This window comes from Trachypithecus francoisi, unplaced genomic scaffold, assembly GCF_009764315.1.
Source record: "Trachypithecus francoisi isolate TF-2019V2 unplaced genomic scaffold, Tfra_2.0 Lachesis_group10, whole genome shotgun sequence".
In the NCBI taxonomy this organism is placed as follows: Eukaryota; Metazoa; Chordata; class Mammalia; order Primates; family Cercopithecidae; genus Trachypithecus; species Trachypithecus francoisi.
The window spans coordinates 125,103,235-125,130,935 of record NW_022681455.1 but is presented as its reverse complement, the minus strand read 5'-3'; the positions used below and the strand labels follow the sequence as shown (position 1 = coordinate 125,130,935).

The following is a 27,701-nucleotide window of genomic DNA, read 5'->3' as shown; positions in this document are numbered from 1 at the left end:
ACTACACCGAATTCACTTTCCCTTTTCCTTTTTTTTTTTGAGATGGAGTCTTCCTCTGTCACCCAGGCAGTGGTATGATCTCAGCTCACCACAACCTCCCCCTCCCAGGTTCAAGCAAGTCTCCTGCCTCAGCCTCCCCAGCAGCTGGGACTACAGGCACGCACCGCCACGCCCCGCTAATTTGTTTTTGTATTTTTAGTAGAGATGGGGTTTCACCATGTTGGCCAGGCTGGTCTCAAACTTCTGACCTCAGGTGATCTGCCTGCTTCAGCCTCCGAAAGTGCTAAGATTACAGGTGTGAGCCACCGCGCCTGGCTCAAAACACGTAAATCCCATCACACACACACACACACACACACACCACACACACACAGACACACGCCCCGTGCTTGAAAACACTTGCAGAGATTCCAGTGCTCTCAGGATAAGAATCCAGCTACCTTCATTGTGACTACCCAGAACCCACACATGCTACAACATGGATGAACCTTGAAGACGTTATGCCTTGGTGAAATAAGCCAGACTCGAAAGGACAAATCCTATAGGATTCCAGTTACAAGAGGTACCTAAAATAGTCAAACACACAGAGAGAGAAAGGAGCACAGAGGTTACCAGGTGCTGGGGAGTTAGTGTTTAATGACTACAGAGTCTCTTTGGGAAAGATGAAAGAGCTTTGGAGGCAAATGTTGGTGATGGTTGCATAACAATGGGAATATACTTAATGCCAGGGAACAATACCCTTAAAAATGGTTAAAATGGTGAATTTTATGTTATGTATATTTTACCACAATAAAAATCCAGAAGAAAAGGGCCAGACACGGTGGCTCATACCTGTGATCCCAGCACTTTGGGAGGCGGAGGCAGGCGGATCACCTAAGGTCAGGAGTTCAAGACCAGCCTGGCCAAAATGGCAACATGGTATTTTGTAAACATAGAAAAATTAGCCAGGCTTGGTGGCAGGTGCCTGTAATCTCAGCTACTCGGGAGGTTGAGTCAGGGAGAATTGCTTGAACATGGAAGGCGGAGGTTGCAATAAGCCAAGATCACGCCACTGCACTCCAGCCTGGGCAACAGAGTAAGACTCTGTCGAAAGAAAGTAAAGGAAGGAAGGAAGGAGAAATCCAGAAGAAAAGGATCAAAGGCACCCATTCCCCTGCCTTTGAGGACGGGACTAGCAGGTGCCCCCAACGTTTCTCAGGTGCTCTGGACACCTGAAGGCTCAGGGCTGTCCACCCACATGTTCCTGGAGAATGAGCCAGATGGACTGAGGAGGTCATGGGGTGACAGGGTGCCGTACTACAGTAACACTGGAGGGGAGGGAGGGGTTGGCTGCAGAGAATTCCCTGACTCCCCTGTGTTTTGTGACTGCAGGGGCAGAGTCCAGAGCCCAAAGAGGAGAGGATGCAGCCTCCGACTTCCCTCTGTGAGTAAAAGCCACCTACACACTCCCAGCTCTGTAACTAAGGGTACTGGAAACAGGGACTCTGCTCACAGCAGCATGGTTCATGACACCCAAAAGTCAGACACTGCCCAATGCCCATCCATGGATTATGGAGAAGCAAAATGTGATCCATCCAGACAGCGGAGCATCGACTCAGCCTTGAACAGGAATGCAATACTGATGCACGTGGATGTTGTTAAACTGTGGCCTCTGCAAAACCGTTCTTTGAAAGCTTAACACCTGGCACACCAGAATGTGACTTTATCTAGATGGGGTCTTTACAGAAGTGATCAAGGTCAGATGAGGTCAAATATGAGCGATGTTCTTGCAAAAAGGAGAAATTTGCACAGAGATAAACGTGCACACAGGGAAGTCCGTGTGGAGACGCAGGAGACAGCCCTGTGATGATGGAGGCAGAGGCTGAAGTAATGTGTCCAGCGGTCAACGAACGCTGAAGATTGCTGGCCATGCCGAAGCTCAAAGCCAAGCGTGGAACGGATTCTGCCCTGGAACCTCCAGAGAGAGCACAGCCCTCCTGACTCCCTGAGTTTTGACTTCTAGTTTCTAGAACTGTGAGACAATATATCGGGAGGCTGAGGCAGGAGAATGGCGGGAACCCAGGAGGCGGAGCTTGCAGTGAGCCGAGATCGCGCCACTGCACTCTGACCTGAGCGGCAAAGCGAGACTCCGTCTCAAAAAAAAAAAAAAAAAAAAAAAGAGACAATACATTTACGTTTAAGCCACCACATTTTTGGTACTTGGTGACCACAGCCCTGGGAAACACACTCGCTACAACACGGATGAACCTGGAAGACATCACGCTGAGCGCAAGAAGCCAGACACAAAAGGCCACACGGTACGTGATTCCACTCCCAGGAAATGCCCGGAACAGGCAAATGTATAGGAGCAGAAAGCAGATTGGGACTGGGGAAGGGGGAAGGGGAAAGGGGGAAGGGGGAAGGGGGAGAAACTGCTAATGGGTACAGGGTTTCTTTCAGATCTTTCAGAACTGAATAGAAGTAGCGGCCACATGACATTGTGAGTGTACGAGATCCCATTACAATGTTTACTGTGAGGTGGTTGATTTTGTTACGTGAATTTCACCTCAATAAAATAAGAATTTTGTTTTTTGTTTTTGAGGCAGAGTTTTGCTCTGTTGCTCAGGCTGGAGTGCAGTGGCGTGATCTCGGCTCACCACAGCCTCTGCCTCCCAGGCTGAAGCAATTTGATTCTCCCCCCTCAGCCTCCTAAGAAGCTAGGACTACAGGTGTGTGCCATCACACCAGGCCTTTTTTTTTTTTTTTTTTTTTTTGGTTGGTATTTTTAATTGAGACAAGAATTTGACCTTGTTGCCCAGGCTGGTCTTGAACCCCTGGACTCAAGTGATCCACCTGCCTTGGTCCCCTACAGTGCTGGGATTACAGGCCTGAGCCACCATGCCCAGTCTTTTTTTTTTTTTTTAAGCCATTTACAAGCTGCAGGCAGAACTCCCTCCACCACCTAGAAACTGTCCTCCTGACTCTCTCCTGGGTCCCACCTGTGTCAGTCACAGCCCCCTCCACCCCCACTCCGCCCACACCCATAGCCTCCCATTCACTGGCCTCCCATCCTCTATCCTCATTCCCCTCTCACTAGCTCCTCGCATAAACATCTCAGGGTGGGTTTCCACTCTAAACATAACCTCTTTTCTGGGCCTTGCATTGGAAATATACCTGCTCCTTCCTCATTTGCCAACACTGAGCTTTTAGAAGCAGTGTCTACACTTGCTGTCTCCACCTTTTCATTTCCCATCCACTTCTCAACCCACTTCAGCCAGGTCTGCAGGTCACTGTTGTGTTTCAAGGCCACCAGGACATAGCCCTGGACCCAATACACTGTGAGCCAGGGCCTGCTCTGCCTCACTCCAGTCTCGTGACTCTCAGGAAACACAGTCCCTGGGTTGGTGACTGAGCTCATGGATGCTGCCACTCCTTGCCCTGCATTTGGGGGACTTATACCTGGGATGCTCACCTAGGCACCCCCTCTCATCTCATTAAGAATGCACAGGGGCCAGGGGGCCTAATCTGCCCCGGGGTGATTCCAATCACACAGCTCCACAATCTAAATGGCACTTAATGTATCCTTTGTTGGAAACAGGATCGCCCACTCTGTTTCCAGAAACTGCAGACTCTGGTATATGCCTCTCCCTGTAGCCAACCCCAACACACACTGATGGTTTCTCTCCAAGTGGGCGCATGCCAGCTGCTAATCAGCACATTACCATGACCCAGAATGGCCCACCTTGAAGCTGATGCACTCAAAAACTGGAAACAAACTCAGGGTAAACTGTGGGGAAGGTTGATCAACTGTAATGCACCTACGCTGTCAGGCAGCCAAAAACATCCTCCGAGCTGTACCAAGCCTCTAGTCAAGGCCCACCCACCAGATTACAGGAAATACTGGAGATAATAGACACGTGTAATGACACCACGGGAACACGATCACTGGACCGTGGGAACTGCAGGACACACAGCCCAGCCTCCCCAGCATATAACCTACAACAAGAACACAAGGGTGCACAGGCTCATGACTGCAATCCCAGCACTTTGGGAGGCCAAGGTGGGCAGATCACCTGAGGCCAGCAGTTTGAGACCAGCCTGGCCAACATGGCGAAAGCCTGTCTCTACTAAAAATACAAGAATTAGCTGGGTGTGGTGGCGGGCACCTGTAATCCCAGCTACTCAGGAGGCTGAGGTGGGAGAATCGCTTGAACTCAGGAGGTGGAGGTTGCAGTGAGCTGAGATCACGCCTCTGCACTCCAGCCTGGGCAACAAGAGCAAAATTCCTTCTCAAAACAAAACAAAACGAAAAACACAAGGATGAAACCTGCAGACGCAGAGAAACATCAGAGACCCCAGCCAAGCACAGGCTGGGACCTCACTTGCGTCTCGATTTGAATAAACCAGCGTGAAGCCGTGTTTAGGAGCCCACCAAGGGAACCTCAATATTGGCCAATATTTGATTTTCTCTAATTGTTAATATTTTATGATATGATAATGGTAATTGTGATATTTTAAAGAGTTCTTATCTTTAGCCATATATATGCAGAAATATTTATAGATGAAATGTTACAAAGCCTGAGATTTGTGTCAAAACAATCTGGGGTAGAAAGGAGTCAAGATTGGCTCCCCTCATTGGCACTGGGTAAGAGAGTCACGTGGGCTCATTCCATTATTCCGTCTATTTCTGCATATGATTGAAATTCTCCAACACAAAATACAAAACTAAATAGTATAACATTAAGGAGAAAAGAGGTGTTCTATGATTTGACCTAAGGAGATGTCACTGATGTCATCAAAAAAAAAAAATACCTTTTGCAGAACAATGGTCATAATATAATCCTAGTTTTGTTTACAAAAAAAAAAGAGGAAGGAAGGAAAGGTGAAAGGAAGGGGAGGAGAGGGAAAGGTAGGGGAGGGGAGGGGAGGGGAGGGGAGGGGAGGGAAAGGGAGTCACATAAAAGAAACTGGAAACAGTTTCAATTCAACTTTGTGTGAGTTTCCCATGGCTGCTTGGTTTCCAGGGCTGTAACAAAGAACCAACACAAACTGGGTGGCTTAAAACAACCGAAATTTATTCTCTCAGTTCCGGAAGCTAAAACTCTGAAATCAAGGTGCTGGCAGGGCCATGTTCCCTCTGAACCCTGCAGGCAAGATTTTTCCTTCCTCTCCCAGTTTCTGGCAGTGGCTGACAGTCTCCGTTTTCTTGGCATGTGCATGTATCACAGTAGTCTCTGCCTCCGCCAGCACATGGCTGTATTCCCAAGCGTCTCTGTCTGCTCTTCTTATAAAGACCCCAGTCATTAGGTTAGGACCCCACAACTCTAGTGTGACCTCATTTTAATTTGACTGCATGGACAAAGACCCTATTTCCAAATAAGGCTGCATTCACAGGTACCGGGGGTTAGGGCTTCGTGTGTTTGGGAGGACACGCCTTGACCATAACAGCATGTATGTGCATTCACAGATGGGAGAGATGGCGGTAGCTGCCCCAGGACTGTGGGGCTGAAGGATCCGAGGCGGTAGCTTCTTGTAACTTTGTAGACATCAGTCCACTGTGAATCGCAAGTGTTCCTTTTGTAATGAGAGTGGCGCATCCTGGTAAAGGTCAGAGAGTGTCCCTAATTCTCCCTCTCCATCACACCTGATTTGGGCAGAACCAAACCTTCCTTTTTTTTTTTTTTGTCTGAGACTGAGTCTCACTCTGTCACCCAGGCTGGAGCGCAGCAGTGCGATCTTGGCTTACTGCAACCTCTGCCCCCCAGAGCTTAAGCCATTCTCCTGCCTCAGCCACCCGAGTAGCTGGGATTACAGGTGCCCGCCACCATGCCTGGCTAATTTTTGTATTTTTGGTAGAGACGGGGTTTGAACATGTTGGCCAGGCTGGTCTCAAACTCCTGACCTCAGGCAATCCGCCCGCCTCACCCTCTGAAAGTACTGGGATTACAGGCGTGCGCCACCGTGCCTGGTCCTCTTCTCTTTTGTGTTTCTCTTTTTTAAAGCTTTTTATAAGATGAAATCCACATAACAAAAAGTTAACTGTTTTAGAGCATACAGTTCAGTGCATCTAGTACCTTCGCAATGTTGTGCAAGCACCACGTGAAACTCATCCCCAAACACTTTCAGCCCCCCGCACCCCCCACCTGAGAGGAAATCCTGTGCCCCGGAAGCAGGCGCTCCCCACACCCTTTCCAGCCCCTGGGACGACTCATCTGCTTCCTGTCTCTATGGACGTCATGGTCCTGCCTACTTCACATCCATCTTCTGTGTCTGTGCCTCCTTTGGAACCCCCAAGATGTTATGTGCCTGCTGCAGATAGACCCACACGGGCGATGGTGAGCGGAGCCCCCCAGCCCCAAGGAAACGACCTAGAAGAGAAACACTTCTGAGAGAAGCTGCACCAAACAAGCGCAGCTCAGAACTGATGTTTCACCTACCAGAGGCTCCCGAGGGGACCACAAAGTGCACATACGGCCGCTGCTGAAAGGTGAGTTGGCAGGAAAAGTGACCTGTGAGCTCACTCCAGAGCAAGGGAGCCAGCAGCACCTCCGGGCGAACAGCCTCTCTCAGCCCAGGCCTGCTGTGGCGCCCTCCTGTCCAGCTCTGGGATTCCGTTCATCTTCCCTGTTAGAGGGCTTATGCAGACATGCATTTCTTCAACCTATTTGACCAAAGCCTAGCCCGTGCCTCAGTTTCCTCCCCTGGAATGTGGGGGGCTAAGGGTATAACAGCCGGGATCCACAGGGCTGCTGTGGGATAAAGGAAAGTGAGACTGGGCACGGTGGCCCAGGCCTGTAATCCCAGCACTTTGGGAGACCGAGGTTGGTGGAGCATTTGATGTCAGGAGTTCAAGACCAGCCTGGCCAACAGGTGAAACCCTGTCTCTCCTAAAAATACAAAAAAGTTAGCCAGATGTGATAGCACATGCCTGTAGTCCCAGCTACTTGGAGGCTGAGGCAGGAAAATTGCTTGAACCCCGGAGGCAGAGGTTGAAGTGAGCTGAGATAGAGCCACTGTACTCCAGCCTGGGCGACAGAGCTAAACTCCATCTCGAAAAAAAAAGGAAAAAGAAATAGGGAAACAGTGAGTATGAAATTCCCAGCACCAGGGAGCACTGAGGACACATGAGCCTTAGAGTGACAGCAGTGACCAGCGGTGGGGACAGCAGGAGTCCTTGTCCTCAGGGGACACCAGGAGGCCCGAAGAGGGCTGCCACGTTTAAGAAATGAAAATACAGATGCCAGTTACCTTTGCACTCTGCATAAACACCAGATGATTTTCCAGTATACACATACACCAAGTGCCACGTGGGACATGCATGCACTACAATTATTGTTTGAAATTCAACCACGACTGTGTGTCCTGGGTAAATCTGACGACACCAGGCATGAACAAGCCGAGAGATGCTCAAAACTTGTGTGGTGGTGCCCTGCTGGGGTGCAGCTAACCACAAAGGAGATGGGCGGGCCCCAGTGCAGATCGCGAGCGATCTAGAAAGGCACCCAGGAATTGTGAGAAAGCGGTTGAGAGAGGTACTGGAATGAGGGGGCCTTCTGGACTGAGGGGAGAACAGGCGTGAAGGTGCTAAGAACAAGGAAACGGCTCATGCGGGAATCCCAAATGCCTTAGGTTGTAGAAAGCACTTGGCCCCTCGGGGTTTCAGAGAAAGAGAAGAGGCAGAGAGAGCCCCAGGCATAGTGAATCCTCCAGTCCCAATCCTTCAAGAAGTTCACAATATAGGCTGGGCATGGTGACTTATGCCTGTAATCCCAGCACTTTGGGTGGATCACGAGGTCAAGAGATCAAGACCATCCTGGCCAACATGCTGAAACCCCATCTCTACTAAAAATACAAAAATTAGCCGGGCATGGTGGTGCACACCTGTAGCCCCAGCTGCTCAGGAGGCTGAGGCAAGACAATCACTTGAACCCAGGAGATGGAGGTAGCAGTGAGCCAAGGTCACACTACTGCACTCTAGCTTGGCGACAGAGCGAGACTCCATCTCCAAAACAAAACAAAACAAAAACAAAAGAATTTCACAATATAGGCCATGTAATTACTGGGATCCATGCCATTGGAGAGAATCAATGCAAGAGTCACAATGACACAAGAATAAAACAATCGAGTGGGCTTCCTGACAGAGATGACATTGGAGACACGCACCCGAATAAGTCACACTCCAGGCAGATGCTTCCTTCTTTCCAAGGCTCCTCTATCCTTCTCCCCCAAGGCACAGATCTGGGTATCCTCTAGTTTTATCTTAGTCCAGGATTCTCAGAGTGTGGGCCTCAGGCAAGCATCACCTGAAAATTGTTGGAAATGCAGAAACTCAGGCCCTACTCTGGGCCTACTACCTCAGAAGCCCTGGGGGTGGGCGGGCAGTCTGCGTTCTATCAAGTTCTGTAGAGGACTCTGACTGATGTGCTCAAAAGTTGACACTGGTTTTTTGTTTTGTTTTTTTTTTTTTTGAGACACAGTCTCACTCTTTCACCCAGGCTGCAGTGCAGTGGCACGATCTTGGCTCACTGCAACCTCTGCCTCCTAGGTTCAAGCCATTCTCCTGCCTCAGTCTCCCGAGTAGCTGGGGTTACAGGTGCCTTCCACCATGCCTGGCTAATTTTTGTTTTTTTGGTACAGACAGGATTTCACCACATTGGCTAGGCTGGTCTCCTGACCTCAGGTGATTCCACCCGCCTCGGCCTTCCAAAGTGCTGGGATGACAGGCGTGAGCCACCGCACCCACCCGGCCAAAAGTTGCTGCTGGTTCTTACAAAAACACACCTGCTGTGGGCTTGCCCAAGACCAGCAGATGAGTGAGGCCATCAGAGCTCCACAACCCCCCAGGTGCTTCTATTTAAACACAAATAGGGATGGGATCTCACTATGTCACCCAGGCTGGCTGGCCTTGGACTCCTGGGCTCAAGCAATCCTCCCACCTCAGCTTCCCAAAGTGCTGGGATTACAGGCGTCAGCCCAGTCCTCTAGGCGATTATAATATTTTGAAATGTACCCAGAGCTGTCTGAGAGGAGCTGTCTTGGGAGATACACTTAGGGGCCAACCCAGCAAGGTCCTATTCTTGAAGGACCACAACCTTGGAGGAGGGAAAAGGCCGTGAGCTTCACTGGTGCGCTTCCATGAACACCTGTCACTCATTCTCTTTTGTTGCTTATAGTATTCTAAGTATGCTGCTTCATGGCTATGCCACAGTTTATTTAAGTACGTGCACGTGGCTGGCATTTTGTGTCCAGTTTGAGCTTTTTTTTTTTTTTTTTTTTTTGAGACAGAGTCTCACTCTGGCGCCCAGGCCGGAGCGCAATGGCATGAACTCGGATCACTGCAACCTCCGCCTCCCTGGTTCAAGTGATTCTCCTGCTTCAGCCTCCTGAGTGGCTGGGACTACAGGCACCCGCCATCATGCCTGGCTAGTTTTTGTAGAGACGGGGTTTCACCATGTTGGTCAGGCTGGTCTTGAACTCCTGAGTTTAGGTGATCTGCTCACCTTGGCCTCCCAAAGTGCTGGGATTACAGGGATGTGCCACCAGGCCCGGCCCAGTTTGGGCTTTTATACAGAACACTGCTGTGACCATTCATGTGCAAGTCTTCCAGGAGATGCAAGCGCCCAGATGTGCTCAGAAGTGGAACTTAGTCTAGGGTTATCCTAGTCTCAGGTTCTCAGAGCGTGGCATGCTTGTTCAGTGATAGTCGTCACTGCCAAACACTTTTTCCCTCATCTGCACCCTCAACCCCACCACCCACAGGTGAGTGGTGACAATTGAGCTTAAGACCATGTGGGAAAATGGGGAAGAACATTGCAAGAGAACTCAGAATGGCCTGCCTGAGTAATTTTTAATATTAGGGACAAAAAACAAACAAAAAAACCCTAAATGCAGCCAACAGAGTAGAGGAGGCATCACCAGGCCCAGACTCAGCCTAGTCTGGCTCCCCGCACCTATGCTGTGTGACCCTCAGCAAGTCCCTTGACTTTTCTGAGTCGTAGTTTCCTCCTCTTTAAAATGGGAATGATGATACCTCGCCCCTAGCACTAATATGAGGAAGGGCTTCTGAAATTTCAGCCTCAGGTCAAGAGGGGCTTCAGAAGTGTTTTCCAGCCCCTGAAGTCCTTTCTAGGTAGCCTCTGTGTGCGTCTGTGTGTGCAGGTGCAGTGGTAGTGTGTCGCAGTGAGCAAGGAGCTAGCAACAGCACAAAGTGAGATACACGGAGTACGAACCTTGCTCAGGGATGGCCAGTGCATTCGGGCCAAGAGGAGACGGCTAGGCAGAGTAGTGGCCAATGCAATTGTTGGCGAGGTGAGGAGACGGTTTACATACAGGGAAATTGTGCGATAAGGAAATATACTAATGGTAATGGTAGTTGGTGTTCTTACTGTTGATGAAAAGAGTTAAAAATATACAAAGAGCTGGCACAAACCCTGTGGTATTTATTGGACTGGAATCTATGGAGATATAGAGAGAGACAGATATAAAACTAAATATAGATCTCACAGCATATGCACACTTACGCCATCTCCTCTGAGAAGGCCCAGGAGCCATGGCACCCAGTAACAATGAACACATAGTACCAGATCTTGCTTTCTAAATATAATTCTTCCGGTAACAAGAGCCAAGGATCCTGGGAGAAATGGCTTTTTCCAGGGCCAATGTACAGAAAGTACAAAATGAAGCTGAAATTTCTCGTTATGCCAGAAAGGAAAGCGCTCGAAGGATAATGGAAAAAATGTCAAGAGGACATGGAAGCCACCTTGAAGGGGTTCCCATTGGCCAAAAACAATCAAGCATCAAAATAAATATTGGTAGTAAAAAATCGTAACATATTTAATCAACTAGGAGTCTGATATGGCCTGGCTCTGTGTCCCCACCCAAATCTCATTTGAACTGTAATCTGAATCCCCACATGTTGGGGAAGGGACCTCATGGGAGGTGATTAGATGGTGGGAGCGGTTCCCCCATGCTCATGATACAGTGAGTTCTCACAAGATCTGATGGTTTCATATGGGGCTTCCCCCTTTGCTCAGCATTCATTCTCTCTCCTGTCGCTCTGTGAAGAGGTGCCTTCCGCTGTGACTAAGTTTCCTGAGGCCTCCCAAGACATGTGGAACTGTGAGTCAATGAAACCTCTTTTCTTTATAAATTACTCAGTCTCGGATATTTCTTCACAGCAGCATGAGAATGGACTAATACAGAGTCCTTGCATTCCTACCGATATCAATAAATAAATGACCAAGTCAACAGGGAGAAGAGAAAGCTCTTCCTTATAGAAGACCATAAATAAGGGAGAATGATGATGATGGTGATATGATTTGGATCTGTGTTCCCCACCAAATCTCATGTCCAGTTGTAATCTCTAATGTTGGAGGTGGGCCTGGTGGAAGGTGACTGCATCATGGGGGCAGATATCTCATGAATGGTTTATCACTATCCCCTTAGTACTGTCCTCATGATTGTGAGTGAGTTCTCATGAGATCTGGTCATTTAAAAGCATGTGACACCTCCCCCTGCTCTCTCTCTTGCTCCTGTTCCCACCATGTAAGATACTTCACTCCTCCTTTGCCTTCCACCATGACTGGAAACTTCCTGAGGTCTTCCCAGAAGCAGAAGCCACTGTGCTTCCTGTACAGCCTGCAGAACTGTGAGCCAATTAAACCTCTTTTCCCTATAAATCACACAGTCTCAGGTATTTCTTCTTATATGTGTGCTTTTTGAGACAGAGTCTCACTCTGTTACCTAGGCTGGAGTGCAGTGGTGCAATCTTAGCTCACTGCAACATCCGCCTCCTGGGTTCAAACTATTCTCCTGCCTCAGCCTCCCAGGTAGCTGGGATTACAGGCATGCATCACCAAGCCTAATTTTTTATTTTTAGTAGAGACCGAGTTTCACCATGTTGGCCAGGCTGCTCTCAAACTTCTGACCTCAAGCGATCCACCTGCCTTGGCCTCCCAAAGTGCTGGGATTACAGGCATGAGCCACCATGCCTGGCTTCAGGTATTTCTTTATAGCAGTGTGAGAAGGGACTAATGTAGATGGAATTAGAAAATCACCATTCAGCAAACAGTGTGATAGTAATCCATTCAGCCAAGCATTGTCCATGCATGCTGAACTTAATGAGTGAAAATAAAATGAGAATCAGGTACTGACACTGTCTCAACATATCTCTCTGTAAAATACTTAATCATTACAAAGGAGAAAATAATAGCTTTAATTAAGGCAAATCTGGCAGATGTTGTCTTAGCCAAGGGGCCAAACTTATCACCACCAGTAATGAGACAAACAGCTGGGTGAACTTGCCAATATCATGTACTAAGGAGGACACAGTATCAGGCCACAAGGCTTTCTCCAGAAGTGTGTAACCTGAGCCAAATCCTGAGGAAACATTAGACAAACTCAAATCAAGGCATATCCTATGACTTTCTGAGCCTAGAATCTCTAAAAAGGTCGAGAATACAAAAGACAAGGAAAACCCACAGGAGTATTCCATACAGAAGGAGACCGGGGGACATGGCAACTAAGAGCCACATCCTTTCCCTGTTACTGGAACAACGCTGATTGGAACTTGTGGACTGGATGGTCATGTTGTGTGGCTGTTCATTTCCTGATTTTTGGACTCTGTTGTGATTAATGAAGATTGTCATTTAAAGAAAATAGGCTGGGCACAGTGACTGACACCTATAATCCCAGTACTTTGGGAGGCTGAGGTGGGAGGATTGCTTGAGCTCAGGAGTTTGAGACCAGCCTGGGCAACATGGTGAAACCCAGTCTCCACAAAAATATAAAAGTTAGCTGGGCATGGTGGCACATGCCTATAGTCACAGCTACTGGGGAGTCTGAGGTGGAAGGATCGCTTGAACCTGAGTTGGAGGCTGCAGTGAGCTGAGATTGTGCCACTGCACTCAGCCGGGTGACAGAGTAAGATGCTGTCTCAAAAAAAAAAAAAAGAAAAGAAAAAAAACCAAACCACCCACACCCACACACGTACATACACACACACAGATGTATTCAGAAATAACAGAGCATCATGTCTGTAATTTATGCCTAAATGGGGGTGGTGAGGCTGAGGACAATGCAGCCAATGTAGAAATGTGCTAATGATGCTGAGAGACCCAGGAGGAAGGATGTGCAAAAGTGTTTGTGCTATCATCTTCTTACAACTCTTCTGTCCATTTGAAATTATTTCCAGACAATAAGTGAAGAAATGATTCCGGAATGATGGTATGGCTGGGAAGAAACAGGTTCATTCCTATATTCAGGTTCAATCTGCATTGGCTGAGCATGTACTATGGACCAGACACAGCTGCTTATCATCACGCACACCTTTTTTACTCCTCTATCTGACCAAAAGTTCAAGTTGGCAGGTGCTGTGCCCATTTTGTTGGATGGGCAAACCAAGGCCCTGGATTTGAGAGCTTTGCCCAAGGTCACGGCAGGCGAGTGTGGAGTGAGGGTTCGATGCAGGCTTTCCTGCCAGCCCACCTCTCTGCCTCTAGACACATAGCTGGGCCTCCCTGGCACTGATTCACACTCAGTTTTGGGACAGTGAGGCTGGTTCCTAGTGGACCTGCTTGTGGTCTGAGCAGCAGAAAGCAGTAGGGCCACTGAGTTGTGCCCAGGATGATAAGAACAGTGGCTCCCAGGAACCCCCTAGCTTTGCTCCAGGGCAGGCCCAGCACTGGGTCCCAGCATGTCCCTAGGAGAGGAGGTGCCTCTGGCTCTAGCTGTAGACTCTTGCCTGTCTTGTCCAGGAAGAGGGGAAGCTCTTCCTTCTGGCTTGGCCATCTCTTCCTTCCTTTCCTTCCTTCCTTTCTTTCTTTCAGATGGAGTCTTGCTCTGTCGTCCAGGTTGCAATGCAGTGAAAAGATCTCAGCTCACTGCAACCTCCGCCTCCTGGATTCAAGCGATTCTGGTGCCTCAGCCTCCGGAGTAGCTGGGACTACAGGCGCCTGCCTGGCTAAATGTTTCATATTTTTAGTAGAGATAGGGTTTCACTGTATTGGCCAGGCTGGTCTCAAACTTTTGACCTCAAGTGATCCTCCTGCCTCAGCCTCCCAAAGTGCTGGGATTACAGGCGTGAGCCACCACATCTGGCCGTGGCTTGGTCATTTCTATGGTCAGCCTTTGAACCCTGGCTGCAATGGTGTTGAGCTGAACAGATCACCCCCATGCCAGGAGGCACCTGGGGCACCCTAGGAGTGACCCTGACAGACGGCAAAAGGGAGCGGATTGGGACGCGTGAGTCAAGTCAATCCAACTGTTCTTAAAAGGGGGTGGGGAGGTTTCTGTGAAGAATGCATTTGAAGCCCATCAGTGATAGACTGGATAAAGAAAATGTGGCACATATACATCATGGAATACTATGCAGCCATAAAAAAGGATGAGTCCATGTCCTTTGCAGGGACATGGATGAAGCTGGAAACCATCATTCTCAGCAAACTAACACAGGAACAGAAAACCAAACACCGCATGTTCTCACTTATAAGTGGGAATTGAGCAATGAGAACACATGGACACAGGGAGGGGAACATCACACACTGGGGCCTGTCAGCAGGTGGAGGGCTAGGGGAGGGAGAGCATTAGGAGAAATAATTAATGTAGATGACGGGTTGATGGGTGCAGCGAACCACCATGGCACGTGTATACCTATGTAACAAACCTATACGTTCTACACATGTATCCCAGAACTTAAAAAAAAAAAAAGAATGCATTTGAAGCAGATATATTCCTAATACCAACAAGGAGTCCAGGGGACTTGAGCTTAGAATTCAGGCAGCACTGGGCCCAATTCCATGAAGAGTTGTGTGACCCTGGGCAAATTACTTCATTTTCTAAGCCTCAGATTTCTACAGGGATTTTTGTAAGGATTCAAAACTATGTGGTCTATCCATAGATATTCATTATAACATTGTTCTAAAAACCAAAAAAGGAAACCAACTAACTGTCGGCAGGAAATGGGTTAAATACAAATGCCTATACCACCATGGAAGATGTGTTCACTCACATGCACTGCGGGAATATGGGAGCATGGAGCAGGCAGAAGAGTGGGCCCAGCAAGAATCAGTGAGGGGAAAGACGCTTATGTAGTTGTATAATACTTTTTAAAAATATTTTTTCTTTTTTTCAAGACAGAGTCTTGCTCTGTCATCCAGGCTGGAGTGCAGTGGCGTGATCTTGGCTCACTGTAACCTCCACTTCCCAGGTTCAAGCACTTCTCCTGCCTCAGCCTCCTGAGTAGCTGGGATTAAGGCGCGTGCCACCACACATGGCTAATTTTTGTATTTTTAGTAGAGATGAGGTTTCACTATGTTGGCTGGGCTGATCTCAAACTCCTGACCTCATGATCCACCTGCCTCAGCTTCTCAAAGTACTGGGATTACAGGCGTGAGCCACCACGCCCAGCCTATAGTTGTATAATAATAATTACTAATAATTAAATAATTATTACTAATAAAAATCACCATGATCAGGTGCTACCTTACATGCTTGATGTATATTAAATGGCTCCATTCCCCAACAGACCCCCTGATGTATGTGCAGTTAGTTACTACCCCACTGTACAGAAGAACAAACAGAGGCAGGGAAAAATTAAGTTTGCCTGAGGTCTCACAGCTGGCGAATGGCAGAACTAGAATTTGCATCCAGGCAGCCTGGGCTGTAGACTTCCGTGCTCGAAACCACAATCCTGCAGCCTCTCTAGACTTGCACAGAAAAGGGGCCAAGAACACCCAAACAGTAACCTGATTACCACAAATTGATCAGAAACAAACAGGACCTTCCTCCCTGCGCCTCCCCCAACCCCAAGTCAGGGGGGAAAATAGGATCCATAAAGTGGGAGAGTGAAGGAGGAATTTTAAATCGTGCCAATCTTTATTTATGGTTTATGAAAAAAAAATTAAGACAAGTATAGACAGGAAAAGAAGGAAAAAAACCATACAATTCCTGGTTCACACAAGATAGTAGATAAATAGCAACTACTATTAGCAGAATTCAATAATAAGTGAAGGCAAAACTGTCACTCAAATTTCAGTATGCTGATATCTGGGGGAGGGGGTAGAGGGAGGAGAAAGCCTGGTGAGATACGTGTTGCTGAAGGAGACTGACTGTTTATAGACTTTCCCTGGGGCAGAGGCACCTCCCGGATCACAGGGGAGGGAGGTTAGCTTATCTTTCCTGAAATCTACGACAGGTCAGGCTGTAGGCTCCAGGGTCCACAAAATGTGGCTGATATAAAAAAGAAAAATAATAAATGCAGGAGCACGTGTAGCCCAAATGCAAAGCTTAGCTCTCTGAGTTTCTGCCATCTCCTCCAGGAAGTCTTCACAGATGGCACTGGACTTTAACAGTAGCATTCCCACCCAACCCCCACACCCAGGTCACGCCTACCTTCTTTCTTACATGCTCTGCTTTCCTTCCTGGGGCTTATCTCAGTGTGTAATTATGTACTCACTGGAGTAATTATTTGATAGACATCTTCCTTCCCCACCAGCACATGAGCCCCACTCAGTAGGATTGGCGCTTTGCTCACTCTTTTGTCTCTAGTATCTGCAAGAGGGGCTGGCAAACAGGAGGATGGGTCTGAGACACACAGAGAAGCTAATCATCCAGAGCAGCAGTGCTCACACTCCAGGGAGCCTCAGAACCCCGCGGGGGGCTTGCTGAGTCTCAGATTGCTGGGATCCAGCCCAGAGTTTCTGATTCTGTAGTTCCAGGGTAGAACCTGAGATTCTGCATTTCTGGCAAGCTCCCAGGTGATGCTCATGCTGTTGGTCTCCAGCCCACACTTGGAGGACATGTCATCAAAAGAAAGAATCAGTCAGGCACCAAGTGGCTCACACCTGTAATCCAACACTTTGGGAGACCGCGGTGGACAGATCTCTTGAGCCCAGGAGTTCAAGACCAGCCTGGGCAGCTTAGCAAAAGCCCATCTGTACAAAAATTAGCCAGGCATGGTTGTGTGCGTTTGTATTCCCAGCTATTCAGGAGGTGGGAGGATCACTTGAGCCCAGGAAGGTTGAGGCTGCAGAGAGCCATGATTGCACCACTGCACTCCGCCTGCATAGCAGAGTAAGACCCTATCAGGAAAGGAAAGGAAAGAAAAGGAAAGGAGCGGGGAGGGGGGAGGAAGGAGGGGGAGGGGAAGGTGGGGAAGGTAGGGGGAGGGGGAGGGGGGGAGGGAGGCAGGGGGAGGGAGGCAGGGGGAGGGGAAGGGAGGTAGGGAAGGGGGAGGGGGAGGGGGGAGGGGAGGAGGAACCTAGCCGTCAGAAGGGGAACCCAACGCTGCCCTCCATTCTTGCACCCAACACCTCCACTTTCACACCAGGACACAGGAATGTGGAAAGATGACACCTGCCTAAATCCATGTGGCCGGCGAGGGATGGGCCCCATCTACCCTACACCAGTGGCTCCTGGTTAAGAGGGGCCACTCAGGCCAACACTCCTTCCCCTACACCCAGAGCCCCCAGATTCAGTCCAGCTGGAGAGGCAAAGACAGGGAGGTTCCTGAGAGGTACATGGGGGTGAAATAAGCAGTTCTAGTTAGCCTGGTAGTCGGCATCCGTGGTTTGGCATAGGAAAGTGGGGTGCAGTGCCTGCCTGTCATCTCTTCCCCCTGGATCTCTGCAATCACAGATCTTGGGCCCTTCTCTTCCCTGTTTCTGTTTGCACTTGAGTTTCAAGGTGGGCCAAACAACACGTCCTCTGCTGGGCTCTCTTCTCTCCAACAGGCCACAAGGAGTCTTAGGGAAGGTCATAGGAATATGGTCCGGCTAGAGGGGCACCGTCCCCACATCTCCTACCTGAGGACTTGGGGCAGACAGCAGAGGTGATAAACATTTCCAGAGGGGCTGCAGCCTCAAGAGACAATCACGCATTTTCTCCTTGTGGCTCACAGTTCCTCAAAGAAAAAAATACCTTTCAAGTCAATTTCCACACAGAACATGGTGTTGGACTGAGTTGTCCAACCCCCCCACCATTCCCAGGCTGAAGCCCTAAACCCCACACCCCATGTCCTCAGAAAGTGACTGTACTTGGAGACAGGGCCTTTAAAGAGGTCACTACAGCTAAATGATGTCATTGGTGCGGCCTTAATCCAATACGACTGGTGTCCACATAAAAGGAGCGGATTAGGATGCAGACACACGCAGGGAACAACCGTATGAGGGCACAGGGGGATGGCAGCCACCTGCAAACCAAGCAGAGAGGCCTTCGGAGGAACCAGCCCTCCTGGCACCTTGCTCTCAGACTTCTGGCCTCCAGAACTGAGACAATGAATGAGCTGTGAGGAAGTGGAGTCTCCAGCAAGGGCAGCTGGCTGGACAACTTTGGGATTCACATTCATTGGCAACAAAGATGCCTCTCCAGCCCACTCCACCTTCCAGGCAGGGAGAGGGAAGACAGCTGATCTGGATTAAAAGCTCCTACCAGCTCGCTGAGACTTAGCACACGGCTTCCACTACTTGCTGAGACTTAGCACACGGCTTCCACTACTCGCTGAGACTTAGCACACAGCCTCCACTACTCGCTGAAACTTAGCACAGAGCTTCCACTACTCGCTGAGACTTAGCACACAGCCTCCACTACTCGCTGAAACTTAGCACACGATTTCCACTACTCACTCAGTCTTAGCACACGACTTCTACTACTAAGTCTCCCGTGTTCTTATCACCATCATGTGAGACGCCTTAGAGACCAGAGGTGCTGGGATTATTAGCCCCTGCAGTATCCACAGATCCAGGTTAACCCCAGGACAATTGAGAAGAACCGCTGACAGTCCACAGGGAAGGTATGGATTGGATGTTTCCTCTCCGACAAGAACCCTTCAGGAGGGCCAGCCTCATGGGCATGAGGCCAGTACAGCTGCACAGAGATCCCTGTGCAGGACAGGTGTTGGGCTTGAAGCTTCATGCTCCAAGCTGCCATCTTGAAATGCGTAATCATTGGATCTGAATATGGATGTGGAAATTTAGTCCCATGGGATGATGTGTACCCGGGGCTTGGCATCTCCCCAACTCCACCCAGTGGCCACGACCGCCGTCCCCGATGAGGGACAACCGGGAAGGCCTACACAAGGGGTGTCCAATCTTTTGGCTTCCCTGGGCCACATTGGAAGAAGAATTGTCTTGGGCCACACATAAAATACACTAATATTCATGATAGCTGATGAGCTAAATAAATAAATAAATTGCAAAAAAGTCTCATCATGTGTTAAGAAAGTTGACGAATTTGTGTCGGGTTGCATTCAAAGCTACCTTGGGCTGCGGGTTGAACATGCTTGGTCTACACTCACCCAGTAGTAATCCCTTGTGTGGTGGAGAACAACAATCTATAGCAAGTGGAAGTCACCAGGACAGTCAAGGGAGAGATCATAGAAGATAGCAACAAGTGTCTTCCTGCTATTGGCAGTCTGCTCCATGAATTCTGTAGCCAGTCCTGCCCTCAAGTCAGCCTCATCGCCTTACCTGCCTTCCTTGAACCAGAGACCTTTCCTCTTTGCCCTTGGTCACTACCAACTCCCCTGTGGAAGTCTGCAGTGCACCGACCCAAATTACTTACCTCTGTGTTGGGAAGCCCCAAGGGGTTGCAAGAGCCCCCAAATGGCCACATACAGACCCCCCCTCCCATCCCATCCTCTTTCTCCCACTGGCACCCCAAGTGCTGGGCTGGCACCGCTCTACACGGCACCCCCCCCGGGGATCTGGATTCTTGTCTAATAATGCTGTTTATAGAACCACTCCCACCCAGCTATGCCCACCCAGCCCTGAAAGGCAACACAGACCTAAAAGCCCACAATCCTTTCTCTCCCCTTCTTTTGTTCAAACTTCCTCTTTATTTTTCACATGTCCTTTTTTTCCTGGCTACAAAATTAAACCATATTTGTGGCTGGAAATTTGGAAAATGCACAAAATTACAAAGAAGAAAATCTGTCATCCCAAGATAAAAAAACCGCTCAAAATGATCTTTTTCCAGATTATTTGCACATTGTAAAAGTTTGTTTTTTCCAAAAGAAATTACGACCACCTGTTTCCACTGAATGATGCATCATGCAGGGCAAAGATGGCAAAACAATCATGGAATCCACGTGGGTGAGCAGACAGATGTCTAGTCCTTCTGTTTTTCTGTATGTTTGACATTTTTCTTTTTCTTTCTTTCTTTTTTTTTTTTTTTTTGACAGAGTCTTGCTCTGTCACCCAGGCTGGAGTGCAGGGTATGATCTTGGCTCACTGCAACCTTTGCCTCCCTGATTCAAGTGATTCTTCTGCCTTAGCCTCCCAAGTAGCTGGGATTACAGGTGCATGCCACCACACCCGACCAATTTTGTATTTTTAGTAGAGACGAGGTTTCACCATGTTGGTCAGGCTGGTCTCCAACTCCTGACCTCATGTGATCCACCCACCTGGGCCTCCCAAAGTGCTGGGATTACAAGCGTGAGCCACTGTGCCGAGCTGTGTTTGACGTTTTTCATGTTAAAAATCTTAGATAGAATCTTAGCCGTCCACTGTGTCATTACATATTCTTCCACAGCATCAGTTCCAGTGCCTGTGAGAATTCTGTTACCTAGATATCCCAGAATGCGTGTAAACAAACCTCTACTCATGGGCATTTTTAAATATTTTGAGTATCTCATTTCTTGTTTTCAAGTTTTTGTTTTCATCATATCTGATACGAGACAAGTCCTTTTTACCAGGTGTCTATATTAACCCTCAAACAACCATCCAAATACCATCCATCTCAACATCTGACTTGGACAGGTTCATCTAAACACTCTACATGATTTTTGAGGTCCCTGAACAAGCTTTCTGCTACTTCCCTTTTTCTCCTTTTTGATAGATTATTAGGTGGGGTGGGAATAAAACCCAAACTCTTGCATCTTTCATAACTTGTATTTCTTTGTCCATGAAAGAGAAACAGCAGCTGAATGTCTACCCTTGAAGATATAGCAGTTGCCTGTGTTCTCATCCAGATGGTCTCTGATTTAGGAGAAATACCGAATCTACAAACAACTTGTGTGCACACAAATAAAAAACACAGGACCACCCATCAGCTCCCAGTCCCCACCCCTAATATGATGGCCACCAAGCAGCAACCATTTAACACACTGGAAGTTCCTTCTAGGAACTTTCCCTCCCTAGGAGTTTGGGACTCTAGGATTCTTTACCCTTAATTTAAAAAGCTTGTGATTGGGGGCAGGGTTTCTGGGATGCCATCTTCAGAGCCTTCAAGTTTTCTGAGGACTTACTAATGTTGAAAGTGTTTCAATGACTGTCTGATTAACACAGACCTTCCGGGGTGGGAGGCAACTTACAACTAAGGACTGTGACATAACACCAGCATGCACATTTGCATCCATGACAACGACCACAGCACACACTGTAGCGTCCGAGTGAAGGCTGATACCCACTGAAAGCTTCAATGGCTCAGAGAGAAAGGTTAGCAGGAGAATTGAGTCATCATACAGTGCACAACTGTGGAATCGATGAGAAAACTCTAAGACACCTAAATATTGAGAAGTGTAGTCACGTTGCAAGCAGGTGCATTACATGAATCCAGTCTTTGTAAATAGCAGCTGCCACAGTCAATGAGCACTAAGTGTAGTAGTAAACACAAATAGACACCAAATGAAGACATACTCTTAACAACGCCTAACACTAACATTATCTTCAAGTGAATGAGCCAGTTCTATGGTAATCAGATGACAGCCTTCAAAATTGGCATTCGCAGGCTGCTTGCTGGCAGTTGGACTTGAGTTTGAGTCTGATTATCCTAAACTAGCAAACAAATTCCTGACAAATGTAAATGTCATTTTGTACACACACATGTTAGCAGACATTCTCAGCATCAGCATTTTCAAAATCAAAAGTCCAAAAGTGTTTAAAGAACAGAACTCAAGATGAATGAAAACACTAACCAAAACAGATAACTAGTGAGCAGATGACATGTCAGATGTGGTTCTAGGGTTTTTTTTTGTTTTTTTAAATGTGAATGACATCATTTAAGGAAATACTTCTTTCTACTATCCCAATGGGCAGCCTTTAAGGCGGTCCCCAGTCATCACTCCCTCCCAGTACCCATGGCCTGTGTAACCCCTTCCCTTTGAGTGTAGACTAGACCTAGACTTACATCAAATGAATAGAATATGGCAGAAGTTATGAGATCTCATTTCTGAGACGAGATTCAAAAAAGGCTTTGGTTTCCAGTGTCTTTTTTTTCTGTTTTTTGACATGGAGTCTTGCTCTGTCACCCAGGCTGGAGTATAGTGGCGCAATCTTGGCTCACTGCAAACTCCACCTCCTGCATTCAAGTGATTCTCCTGCCTCACCCCTCTGAGTAGCTGGGGTTACAGGCACCCACTACTACACTCGCTAATTTTTGTATTTTTAGTAGAGATGGGGTGTCGCCATGTTGGCTAGACTGGTCTCAAACTCCTGATCTCAGGTGATCCACCTGCCTCGGCTGCCCAAAATGCTGGGATTATAGGTGTGAGCCACCGTGCCTAGCCTGATTGAGTTTTAATGGAACATCACCAATATATCAAAATAAGGCTGTTCTATTTGTACTTTATAATTTTATTATAACTTTTTTTTTGAGACGGAGTCTGGCTCTGTCGCCCAGGCTGGAGTGCAGTGGCCGGATCTCAGCTCACTGCAAGCTCCGCCTCCCGGGTTTACGCCATTCTCCTGCCTCAGCCTCCGGAGTAGCTGGGACTACAGGCGCCCGCCACCTTACCCGGCTAGTTTTTTGTATTTTTTAGTAGAGACGGGGTTTCACCGTGTTAGCCAGGATGGTCTCGATCTCCTGACCTCATGATCCGCCCGTCTCAGCCTCCCAAAGTGCTGGGTACAAGCTTGAGCCACCACGCCCGGCCTTTTTTTTTCCTTTTGAGAGGGAGTCTCGCTCTGTCTTCCAGGCTGGAGTGCAGTGTTGTGATATCGGCTCACTGCAACCTCCACCTCCTGGGTTCTAGGGATTATCTGCCTCAGCCTCCCCAGTAGCTGGGATTACAGGCACCTGCCACCATGCTCGGCTAATTTTTCTATTTTTAGTAGAGAGAGGTTTCACCATATTGGCCAGGTCGGTCTTGAACTCCTGGACTCAAGTGATCCACCCACCTCAGCCTCCCAAAGTGCTGGGAAAACAGGGGTGAGTCACTGCGACCGGCCTAAATTGATTTTATAATTGAGTTATAAGCAAACAGTTATGTTTATTACAGGTTTTATGTTTATAGTTACTGGAAGTCACACTTTCATACAAATCATTTAAGACAACACTGGCCAGGTGCGGTGTCTCATGCCTGTAATCCCAGCACTTTGGGAGGCTGAGGCGGGTGAATCATGAGGTCAGGAGTTTGAGACCAGCCTGGCCAACATGGTAAAACCCCATCTCTACTAAAAACACAAAAATTAGCTGGGTGTGGTGGCGGGTGCCTGTAATCGCAGCTACTTGGGAAGCTGAGGCAGGAGAATCTGGGAGGCAGAGGCTGCAGTGAGCCAAGATCACACCACTGCACTCCAGCCTAGGTGACAGGGCAAGACTCTGTCTCAAAACAAACAAACAAAACACTGTGGGGTTTCAGTACATTTATTTAAGAAGATGCCCACACGTTGCTAAATTCTGAGAAACACTAATGATCTGTGAGTTTGGGCAAGCCTTGGGTGAAGGTTGTGTGTGCATGAGCCTCAGAATTCCCATGCATATACTCTTTTCCGGTAACCAAGTGTAGTCTCTTAAAAACACAAATCTGACTGTGCCTGTTTTATCAGTTCTAATGTTTGGCCCATCTGTGAATAAATGAGTGACTGTCATGTCTTGACTTAAAACCCTCCCACGATCCCCCATTGCTCCAGGGATAAAGGCCACACTCTGACAAGGCTCCGTACGACCCTCCTCTGCAGTCTCATCCAACCAACCCCAACGCCTCTCCCTCTTTTGTCTAGAACTCGCTGCCAACCCCTGCCCTTCATCCAGCTCACTCTTTGCCACTCCTATTCATCTTAAACATCACGTCTTTCTCCCAGCTCTGACACATCGGCATTAAACAGTGAACTGTGACCTGTTGCTGGGTGCCTGTCTCTGCCTCCCGGATGGGATACCTGAGGGCAGGGAGCGGTGCATCCTTAACAGCCCCTGCCTGTAGCACCCACTTGACACACAGAGGGAGCCCCTCTCCATGAATCTAGGTTGATTAGATGAGTGGTCACTACATGTGTCGGTTGGGATCCAAGCCTCACCCTGCAGAGCCCAGAAGGATGAATCTGCTCACCAGCCAGGAAGGCAGTGGGTTGGGGCTATACCTGCCTCAGTTAAGAGATGGGAGCCCTGAGGGGCAGAGGCAGCTTCCTCCGGAGTCAGCGCTGAGTCACCTGGGAAGCAGGAATTTCTGGTCCAATCTCTTCCTCACCTTAATGTTCAGGTCAGCAGTGAGAAAGTTTTTCTAGTAACTAAATTAAAGAGGCCTCTCAAAGACCTTTCTTTTTGTTGTTGTTTTGTTTTGAGACAGGGTCTCACTGTGTTGCCCAGGTTGGAGCACAGTGGCATGATCAGTTAACTGCCGCCTTGACCTCCAGGTGCAAGCAATCCTGCTTCAGCTTCGTGAGCAGCTAGAACCACAGGTGCACACCACTATGCCTAATTTTTTGAATTTTTTGCAGAGATGGCATCTGGCTATGTTGCCCAGGCTGGTCTTGAACTCTGGGGTTCAAGTGACCCTCCTACCTCAGTCTTCCAAAGTGTGGGGATTACAGGCATGAGCCACTGCGCCTGGCTCAAACACCTTTCTTTCCATTCCTGGAAATGCTGAAATCCAGTCTCCAGTTCCCCCTCTTAACCACCAGTCTTCTATCTGGTCCTCTACTCTGATTCTCCAGTGCACCTAAGACCACTGGGTCTCAAATAAAGCATCTCCTGGTTTCTCAGTTGACTGTTGGCCTCCTCTATGAACTTTTTTTTGTACATACCTGTATCCTCGGCGGCTGGCAAAACTGGTTGTCAGGAAGTGCTCACTGAGCAAATGAAAGTGGCCCCACTAGGAGCTTCACATCCTCATTGATCACATGATGACAGTAAAACTTATCTTGGAGGTAAGAGGCCCAAGAGAAGACACAGCAGGTTCTCAGTAACACTCACTATTAGAACTGGTGTAACTGGTCAAAGTGGCTGGGTGAGGGGAGGGCTCAGAGGCCTCCTACAGGCATCCTGGATGTGGCATATAATTAGTGCTCATAAAAGACGGTTCCAACTATTGTAGAAGTGATCACTTCAACACACATTGCCTCCTTTCCAAACCCTGGGAGAAAGGTGTTTCAACCAGAGGACACGAGTAGGAGAGGAAAGGAGGTGTTCAGGTCTGAGCTGACCTGGCAGGAAGTGAGTGCCTGGCCCAGCCTCCCGGCTTCCGCACCTCCCTCCCTCCTCACACTTCCCATCCATTTTCATTGTTACTTCTTGGGTTTGCACAACGCTCCTCTGGAGACAGCGTGTCTTATTTCTCAGCTGGCCTTTGATGCCGGCTGCTGGTATCCCCAGCCTCCTGGTGCAGCACACTGCCCATCGTCACGCACCCCAGGCCTCAGGATGCTGCTGAGAGCACCCCGGTCCACAGCCAGGTGGGAGAGCATACCAACAGACCGGCTCAACACCTGTCGGACCTTTGAGAACTCTTCTGCAAAGCTTTGGAGGGATGAAGTCCACCTGGCACAGAGATCAAACTCTCCCCAGCATCTCCCTTGAGGTTACATCATCCGTGCACCTGCATTCCTGGCCATCCTATGAAACCTGATGGTAACCAACTACACATCAGGAGGGTTTGAAAAATACCTGGCCTGATGCAACCATCCAAAGATGGAAAGGAAAAAACAGGAATGGCAACGTAGGAAAGGCAACCTGTGTTGGCAAATAAACTTCAAACTCCTTTAGCAGAACGTATCACACAAGTAGAAAAATAGATCACAGCAAATTAATTGAACTCTATATCCTATCAATATTAACACGCCACTTCAGAAAAATCGCGATTGTTCAAAAACTGCTAGTTACGTGGTCCTGTGGTCTACCACCCTAACACCAGAATTCTTACATCAACAGGGATGTATAAAACACTATTTTTAAAAAGTCCGAAACACTATCTTTAAAAAGCACGAATACTTAATCTCACAAACAAAATGTTTTGACCATTAGTATTCTTTGGGAGAAAAAAATAAAATTTTAAGTCAAATATTTTTTCAGCTTTTTATTATTATTATTATTAAAAGGTAATTGTACCTTTGAAGTTTCCTCTCACTGGTCAAAGGCTATTGCCAAGTCATATTTCTCATTAGCAACCCAGGGGTCTTGTTCAGAAATGGTATTTTTGAATGACTGCTTAAGCTTAAATGAAAAAAAAAAGTGCAACGACCCTCTGGCGTGCAAAGAAACGCTCTGCAGAAATTCAGTGCCCCCTTGCCCTTAAAGCATGCAAGGAGTTCTGTTTGCGAAGCTGAAAAGAAGGGTGTTGGGTCACCCTCAAGCCTGGCTTAAACCACTGGCTTCCAAGAATCCGAGGAACAGGAGGGGCTTTGACAACCCTGCCACTTTGTTCCCTCATGAACCGCCCTGCCCTGGCACCCTGCTGCTTTACCCCAGCGGGTCCCCTGGAGGTTGCAAAGCAGGCTGACAGCTCTGGATGGCTTTCTAAAAGTGCCTGCCTGTAGGAAATGAGGCTGGGAGGTCCCTCAGCTCCAACTTTGCTTTCTATTATTGCCACAACAGTTCAGCAATCTTTTGTTTTTTGCATCCCTCTAATTTTATTTTCCAATTTAAGTTTTAAAAATCCATGAAGCAGCCGAAGAGCTGGAGACCCAGGAATTTTAGTTCCCCGGAGTCACAGAAACCTAGGTTAAGTTCCCAGCCAGGTCACTTCCTAGCTCCGTGCCCGTTAGGCAATATACTTGACCACTCTCGGCCTCAGTTTCTCATCTGCAAAATGGGTTCACGTGAGGGTTCAACGCTGAGCTCCCTGAGCCAGAGCACACATGAGAGCGTGGCTGCTGTGAGGACGCCTTCTTTCCGGAACCAGGGGAGGAGGACGAGTTCGCGAATCGCAGCGCGAACGCGGGGTCTCGGGTCGGGGACGGTTACGACAGAGGGGATGGGGGGTCGGGTCGCACGCCCGGCGCGGGGTCGCCCGGACTCACCAAGGCTTCTTCCTCGTCCTTTTCCAGCGCCTGGTACTGGCGGCCCCCACCCGAGAAGCCGAGTTTCTTCAGGAACTTGGAGACGCGTCCCTCGACCATGGTGAGCGGGCGCAGGCGCTACCTGCCTCCTTCGGTCCCCGGCGAGGCCCGGGATGGCTGAGCGCGCCCAAGCAACTGGGCCAGACCCGGTTACCAGGGAGCTGTCTACCTGCCCGCGGCAGGTGAGGCCCCGCCCCCGGGGCGGGGCTGCGCACAGGGAGGTGTAGGCTCACCTGGCCCCGCCCCGCCAGCTCGCCTGAGACCCCAGGACCCCGGGGACAGCGCCGACTGGCCAGCGAAGGCCCAGGGAGCGGCTGCGTCGCCTCAGGGCTCGGGCTGTTTCCCACACTTGCAGATCCCCAGAATCACCTGGAGGAGGGGAGGTGGAGGAGCAAACGCTGGTTTAAAATCCGGATTCCCAGACCCCTCCCTGCCCAGTTATTGGGTTTCGAGCCGCCGGGAGCTGGGTTTTTAAGGAGCCCCAGGTGATCCTCTTGAGGAAGCCAGTGTGGGCCG

General features: G+C 48.8%; 1 protein-coding gene across 5 annotated transcripts in view; it reads right to left on the bottom strand.

The window, feature by feature from the left end:
* Window positions 1–27,426, bottom strand: part of ATP2C2 (ATPase secretory pathway Ca2+ transporting 2) — a 92,261-nt gene extending 64,835 nt beyond the window's left edge. For 2 of the 5 annotated variants that reach the window (XM_033219172.1, XM_033219173.1), the window contains exon 1: window positions 27,147–27,426. In XM_033219172.1, coding sequence (XP_033075063.1) covers window positions 27,147–27,245 — 99 coding nt within the window. In that variant the 5' untranslated portion in view covers window positions 27,246–27,426. The remainder of the gene's footprint in view (window positions 1–27,146) is intronic. The other 3 variants (XM_033219174.1, XM_033219171.1, XM_033219170.1) reach the window with 3 other exon arrangements.
* Window positions 27,427–27,701: the final 275 nt, after the last annotated feature.